General features: G+C 46.2%; 1 protein-coding gene across 1 annotated transcript in view; it reads right to left on the minus strand.

Moving 5' to 3' along the window:
* MAPK4 (mitogen-activated protein kinase 4) overlaps positions 1–7,851 on the minus strand; it is a 29,980-nt gene extending 22,129 nt beyond the window's left edge. The window contains exon 1 of the mRNA XM_015812145.1: positions 7,306–7,851. Within this exon, the coding sequence (XP_015667631.1) occupies positions 7,306–7,851 (546 nt within the window). The remainder of the gene's footprint in view (positions 1–7,305) is intronic.
* Between the last annotated feature and the right edge of the window lie 245 nt (positions 7,852–8,096).

Here is an 8,096-nt window from a genome sequence, read left to right on the forward strand (position 1 = left end):
ATAGGGATAATTGTTAATGATTTTAAAGTTTCAGGGGATTTTTAAGGATAATTTTAATTGATCGGCCTATTTAAATATTTCTTTTTAATTCGGCTTTTAATTATTGTATTTGTATTGTAGTTTTATGAGGCTGTTAGCCGCCCTGAGTCCCATGAGGAGAAGGGCGGGGTATAAATTAAATTATAAATAAATAAATAAACTCTGCTACTTTGTTATTTTTTTTCTGATCTGCAGAAAACCTTTCCCACCACAAGCTTCCTTGAAGTTATGGGCAGCTTCCACCCCCAGCTTTATCTTATCTGACCTGCAGTTTGGGCTTACGCTTGACTCTACCAATCTGGAGTTATATATTGCAAATATTTATTTGCTAAGCTGCATTTCTCCCCCCAATCTTCTCTCTTTCAAAACAAAAACAGCCCAGTGGTGGAGAGTGAGCTCACTCTGAGATCCTGGGGCACCAAAACACTCATGCAGTTTGCAGGCCCTGTCAGCAGGTGGGTTTGTGTGAAGGTCAACCCATGTTTGTGCGAATGAAAGCAAGATCAAAAGCCCAGCTGCACCAAAGAAAGAAATATATATGGGAGGAAAGACTTGGCGGGGGCCCCATAAACAGGGCAGCAGGAGCCAAACCGGACTCCCGTGGGCCAAAAGGGAGTGCCAAGAACCATTTTTCCTTGCCAAAAATCACAGTCACCCAAAAGCCGAGGTTCACGGTTGCCCTTACGCCCTTCTAAAGGGTCTTGCTTCTATAACTTGTGTTCCCCGACTGATTTTTTTTCTTTCTTTCGGTTCAAGAGATGGCAAGTTCAATCTTGGTGCAAAAAGAAGAAAGCAATCTTCCTTAATCATCCGTACCGAGGAAAGGCAGTTCACACCACAACACAGTCACAATTACAACTGAGGAATAAAGCACCACTTCTGTTTTCCCTTTGTCCCTTCGCTCTCCTTTATAACTGGGCATGACCAATCATGGGCGCCTCGCTTCTGAAAAAGCAACTCTCATTTTTCTCCCTGCGACTGGCAAGCAATTGAGGCTGCTTAGCCAAAGCTCTTTAGAAGCAGCTTTTCAGCAACTCTGCCCCCCCCCCGTTCTAATTGCTAATGTTCCCCCAAACCAGGGGTAGGCCACCTTGGCCCTTTTATGACTGGTGGACTTCAACTCCCAGAATTCCTGAGCCAGCCGTGCTGAGGGGAAAGGGGGAGGTTTCCAAGCTGAGCCATGCTAGCTCAGGAATTCTGGGAGTTGAAGTCCACCAGTCATAAAAGAGCCACGTTTGAAGACCCCTGCCCCAAACAAAAAGAATTCTAAAGAGCCCCACCCTGGATGGGCCAATAATGCATTTCCAAACACGATCCAGCATTCAATAGTTTCAGTGGATCCCTTCTTCTTGGCCAGAAACCCGTTCATGAAAGGAAAGGAAGCCTTCCCTTCAGAGAGAGAGGAGGCCTCTAAAGGCGGGAAAGGGCCTGGGCCTCTCGCAGCCTTGGCACCTGCCAGTTTACTTTTTGGAGAAGGTTTCTTTCAATAAAATGAATGGGACGGTGGCACTGGTCACAAACAATTTCATTTGGGCTCCCTGCCAGGGCCTCAAAGGGAGACCCCAAGCGTTCTCGGACGAGAAAGGAGATTTAAGAGAGGGGGCAAAGATCACATAATATCCTGAATATTCCACCAGCAGCAAACTGGGTGGATTTAATTTCAGGGGTGATCAGAGCACGTCAGGAAGCTTGAAGGCCAACCTGAATTTTCTCTCACGATTGCCATAGAGTGAAGATCTAAATATGATTACAGGTGGTCCTCAACTTATAACCACAACTGAGCCCAAAGATCCTGTTGCTAAGTGAGAGAGCTATTAAGCGAGTTTTGCCCCATTTTACGACCTTTCTTGCCACAGCCGTTAAGTGAATCACCGTAGCTGTTAAGTTAGTAACACGGTTGCTAAGTGAATCCAGCTTCCCCCATTGACTTCGCTTGTCAGAAGGTCGCAAAGGGGGATCACATGATCCCAGGGATGCTGCGACCATCGTAAATATGAGTCAGTTGCCAAGCATCTGAATTTTGATCACGTGACCGTGCGGGGTGCTGCAACGGTCACAAGTGCAAAAACTGTTCGTAAGTCACCTTTTTCAGTGCCACGGTAACTTCAAACGGTTACTAAATGAAAGAAGGTAAGTCAAGGACTACCTGTATTAGGGCAGCTACAAGGCCACGGAGCTCAGGCAGGGGCTGGGAGAAGAGGGGGCTGCACCTGATGCTCTCCAATAAGCCCCCAATTCCCTTCTTTCGTCTCCCACCTGAAGGGAGCAGGGGGTGGGTGGGGAGATCCAAGGTCTTTGCAAAATGCTAAGCATTTCCCCCGTTTTGTTCGGGGTTTCGGAATCCCCGAAGCAAATCGAGCCAGAAGCGCACAGATGCAAGTAAGCGTTCCCACTGGCAGTGACATGTTTTCTTAAATTAGGGAAGAGAAAATGTAAATAATGTAAAACTGGAGCACCCTCCTGCTAGCTTGGTGCTACAAACTGGAAATTCCCCTGCCATCTGGCAAAAACCGAATTCTCCCTGCTCGAAGGCCGAGGTAGCTCATGGTTAAGCTTCATGCAGCAAATCTCCTGTTTTCAAGCCCTTTGCGGGTCCCCCTCCCTCTGGATGACTGCAGGGGGGAAAATGAATTTCACCTTTATTTAGACCTATGTTTTTTCCTCCTCCCATACACATGGTGTGCAGAGGAGAAAATAAAAACGATTTTCAAAACTCTCTGACAAAGTAGGGCATTCCCATCACGTTGGCTGCGCCTTCTGGCAGGCGCTAGCTGACATCTCCATCCCGGCCCTGCTATTAATCCCAAAGATGAGCTCTGGAAAAGGTAGTAATTTACTCACAGGAGCATATCGCCGGTTTCCTATCATTATCTTGTATTCCCTGATGAGAAGATGGTACACTGCTTAAAGCCATTACTTTCTTTAGCCCCACACAAAAGATGAGGTTCTTCTATTGCTGCTATTTTAAAAATTCCAATGTTTATATATATATATATAAATGAAGCCTGCACAACGTATACAACTTATTTTGTTTTTTTGGAACTGGGAGGTAGCATCGTTTCATAAGTGAATTCATCCTTCAACCTCAGCTGCACAAGCCAGATGTTTACAAGGGAGGTGTGGCAGAAGATTGGGGATAGGAAGTCTGACGCTTTTAGAAGTGCTACAGGTAGTCCTCGATTTACAACAGTTCATTTAGTGACCATTCAACATTACAAAGGAACTGAAAAAGTGACTTATGACCGCTTTTCACACTTACGAAAGTTGCAGCGTCCCCAGGGTCACGTGATCAAAATTCAGACACTTGGCAACTGACTCATGATTATGACGGTTGCAGTGTCCCTGTGGGTCACGTGATCTCCTTTTGCGACCTTCTGGCAAAGAAAGTGAACGGGGAAGGCAGATTCACTTAACAACCGGGCAAAACCCAATAAATGTCTCACTTAGCAACAGAAAGTTTGGGCTCCAATTGTCGTGGACTACCTGTACAAAAAGATTTTAAAAGGAAAAAAGAAGTAGAGGTGGGAGGTTCAAGGGCTATAAAAGACTGAATCTGGGGAGGTCGGGGGAAAGGGGGCAGGGGAGGAAAAAAGAGAAAGTGGAACCAGGAATGTAGGGTCCAGGATAAGGGATGGTTGGTACCTTTAACAGGTTGCAACATTTTCTTGCAGATTCCATTTTGCTAGCCAAAAATGAGACATAATTTCATTAAGGAGAAGGAAAACCTGAGTTCTAGTCCTAATCTGGATGGGAAAGCTGGCTGGGTGACCACTGGTCAGTCCCTCTCTCTCAGCCCTAGGAAGAAGGAAAAGGCAAGCCATGAAAATACCACAAACGATGCCGTGCGTATTTATGCAACCAACTGAACAGGAATCAAAGTAAGCCAAGGATTGGAAGAGTGGAATAGAGTGGAATAGAGCAGAGCAGAACAGAACAGAACACAGCAGAGCAGAGCAGAACAGAACAGAGCAGAACAGAACAGAGCAGAGCAGAGCAGAGCAGAGCAGAGCAGAGCAGAGCAGAACAGAACAGAACAGAACAGGCTTTATTTGGCCAAGTATGATAGACACATAAGGAATTCACTCATGTTCCCCAAATCCTGGGGCCAATGGCAGTGGTGCAATGATATCACCCAGGAGGGGTGGAATTTTTGATCCCCAAATGCTGGGTAGGGTAGGAAAAATCTCCATTCCTTCTATTAGCTGCTAAATGATCCTGTTTTACTTTAAGAAAGAAATCACACTGCAGGTTTTTCAGCAGCACGATTTTGGAGGCCTCCAGAGGCCACGAAAGGAGCTGGCTAAAACGGGCAGAACAGAGGAGCTTTTAGCTCTCCCCGGACAGACATTTCATTAGACCAAGAATTTGTATTATTTTTTGTATTATGAGGTTCTTTGTGAAATGGCACGATGCAGCTCATCCTTGACTTACCACCATTCGTTTAGTGACTGTTCGAAGTTGCAACGGCACTGAAAAAAGTGACATATGACCATTTTTCACACTTACAACCATTGAGCATCCGCCACGGCCACGTGATCAAAATTCAGACCCTAGGCCACTGGCTCATATTTATGACGGTCGCAGTGTGTCTCTGGGTCACGTGATCCCCTTTTGCAACCTTCTGACAAGCAAAGTCAGTATAATAATAATAATAATAATAATAATAATAATAATAATAATAATAATAATAATAATAATAATAATAATAATAATAAAGTTGGAAGAGACCTTGGAGGTCATCTAGTCCAACCCTCTGCTCAGGCAGGAAACCCTACACCATTTCAGACAAATGGCTGTCCAGTCTCTTCTTAAAAACCTCCAGTGTTGGAGCATTCACAGCTTCTGGAGGCAGGTTGTTCCACTGGTAAATTGTTCTCACTGTCAGGAAATTCCCTCCTTAGTTTTAGGTTGCTTCTCTTTTTGGTTAGTTTCCACCCATTGCTTCTTGTCCTGGAGAATAGCTTGACTCCCTCTTCTTTGGGGCAGCCCCTCAGATACTGGAAGGCTGCTATCCTGTCCCCCCTCGTCCGTCTCTTCATTCAACTGGATATCCCCAATTCCTGCAACCGTTCTTCGTGTGTTTTAGCCTCCAGTCCCCTGATCCTCTTTGTTGCTCTTCTCTGCACCTTCTTTTTTACATCATGGGGAAGCCAGATTCACTTAATGACCGTGTCACTAACTGAACAACTGCAGTGATTCATTTAACAACTGTGGCAAGAAAGGCCATAAAATGAAGGAAAACTCATTTAACAACTGTCTTGCCTAACAACAGAAATGTTGGGCTCAATTGTGGTCGTAAGTCAAGGACTGCCTCCGGTCACTTGGGCATCAAGGCAGAAGGTAAATAGCGCCTCGGTCCTCCGACACGAATGGCCCGGTGGAAGCCATCCTGACAGGCGGCACTTCAGCAAGAAAGCTCTGAGAGCTCAGTGGGATAAATATATATATATATATATATGTCAGGGGAGGAATTTACTTAAACGTTACTGGAGAAAGAAGCCACTTCTAAGAGAGATGAGAAGAAGAAATGTCAGAAAGGACCCAGCTCCCACTGCAATTCATTAGCACAGTGTGACACCCCATCTTTATTTAATCCCTCTCTCGCGTTTCTCTTGAAAAAGGTCAGAAGAACATTTGCTAGGAAAGAAGACGCAATACGCATCTTTCGTGAGCTGAACAACAGATGCACGGAATTGTACAAGGAGGCCCTTTTCTGTTTTAACAGCATGAGGCGTGATAATTGTTACCATACCAAATATTTACTAAAATGTCTGCCATGTTTAAACTGGCACATTTATTTTAACAGTAGGAGGTGGAAGACATTCATATCTTTCTCAGGTTTGCACCCAGTTGCAAGATGTAGGTTTTCAAGCTCTCTTTTATCTGTTGTGATTATGCTGTCCTGTTTAATATGATGCTCCGTACAGTTAACCCTATTATTGGAAGGAGGCTCTTTAATTCCACTTGCGATGGAAGCACGGATGTGCCAGCAGAACTTGTTCACCTGTTGGATTGTGAGTTATCCCAGTGCATATGAAAGCGTTTTACCTGTAGAGACATTCAGGTGTGGAGAAGGGAGGGTGAGGGAGGAGACTTCCATCAGTGATCAGGAATTGGGTATGTCTAGTTCAGTGATGGCAAACCTTTTAGAGACCGAGTGCCCAAAAACTGCCCCCCACCCCCGTTCTCGCTCCGCCCTGCCCACTGGGCCACCCACCACCTCCACGGCCCGCCACAGATCACCCAGGCAGTCCAGCAGTGCCATGGCGGCTACACCCTCCGCCCGCGCCCCACAGCATCATCTGCACGCGACGGGGTGCAAGGGCGGAGTCTTGTCCCCGCTGCCCGGCTACCATGTCCTTGGCTGCGCTGCTTCGCATGGGCCGCGCCCAGGGGTGACTCTCCTCCAGGGGAGCTGCTGGTGAGGAGGGGGCCGTGGGAGGAGGTGGGGCTGGGGAGACGGTGTGTGTGCCCACAGAAAGGGCTCCGAGTGCCGCCTCTGGCACCCGTGCCATAGGTTTGCCACCACTGGTCTAGTTCAATGAAAAGAAGGACCAAGGGATGATATGATAGCGGTCTTCCAATATCTGAGGGGCTGCCCCAAAGAAGAGGCAGTCAAGCTATTCTCCAAAGCGCCTGAAGGGAGGACAAGAAGCAACGGATGGAAACTCATCAAGGAGAGAAGCAACCTAGAACTAAGGAGAAACTTCCTGACAGTGAGAACAATTAACCAGTGGAACTCCTTGCCTCCAGAAGCGGTGAATGCTCCAACACTGGAAGTTTTTAAGACGAGACTGGACAGCCATTTGTCCGAAATGGTATAGGTTCTCCTGCCTGAGCCGGGGGTTGAACTATAACACCTCCAAGGTCCCTTCTAACTCTTTTATTCATTATTCTGTTATTATTCTGCCGTGGTGGCGCAGTGGGTAGAATGCAACATTGCAGGCTAATTCTGCCGACTGCCAGCACTTCAGCAGTTCAAATCTCACCGGCTCAAGGTTGATTCAGCCTTCCATCCTTCCTTGGTCGGTAAAATGAGGACCCAGATTGTTGGGGGCCATGTGCTGACTCTGTAAACCGCTTAGAGAGGGCTGTAAAGCACTGTGAAGCGGTATATAAGTGCTATTGCTATTATACAATGTTTGAATGTGTCATTGGGAGAAACAAATTTCACAAAGCCTGATATTAATCTGGGATGGTAAGTCTGATTTCACCGTCTGTGAACAGTGTCTGAATAATGGTAGCCAAACAAATGGAAAGTCATACCTTGTGTGAGTAATGTTGGTCCACAACTCTGGCCAACCCAAAGTCACCAATCTTCAACACCAGGTCGTTCGTATTGATGAAAATGTTGGCCGGCTTTAAATCCCTGTGTAAGACGTTGGCTGAATGGATGTATTTCAGGCCTCTGAGCAGCTGGTACATGAAAAGTTTGGCGTGTTCCTCTGAAAGTGGTCCTTGCTCCAACAGGCGGGCCAGGTCCGTCTCCATGTATTCCTGGATGATGTACACCACGTTGAACTTGAACAAGTCTCCTTGGAGATCTGCTCCTTTGGGCCCTAAGACATCGTAGACCTTCACAATGTTGTCGTGATCCAATCGGCGGATTATCTTGATCTCCCGGAAAGCATGCTTCAAGCTCTGCGCGTCGTTGATGGCGATCTTTTTCACGGCAACTTTGCAGCAGCTTTTGCTGTCGATTGCAGACAGAACCAGCCCGTTCACACCAAAGCCCAGCGGTCTGAAGTTGATGAATCGGCAACCCAGGTCATAACCATAGACACTTGCAATATAATCACACTTCTCTGCCATGGTGCAGGGTCTATTCCTGCTTTACCCTGTAATAAAATTCCAGTAGGTGAAAGAGTCTCCAATTACCCAGGTGGTATGAACTAAAACAAATCTTCATTCTTAACAATTACAATTTTTGCAATTTTTCATGCTAGAAGCCCACCAAATCAAAGGAGAAGACATTCATTTCAAAGGTATCAATTTACAGATTGCATCTCCAAGGGTTTTTCCAAAGTAAATTTGCTAACTTAAAAGCCTCCATTTAG

Source organism: Protobothrops mucrosquamatus, unplaced genomic scaffold (genome assembly GCF_001527695.2).
Source record: "Protobothrops mucrosquamatus isolate PMUCROS unplaced genomic scaffold, P.Mucros_1.0 scaffold70, whole genome shotgun sequence".
Classification (NCBI taxonomy): domain Eukaryota; kingdom Metazoa; phylum Chordata; class Lepidosauria; order Squamata; family Viperidae; genus Protobothrops; species Protobothrops mucrosquamatus.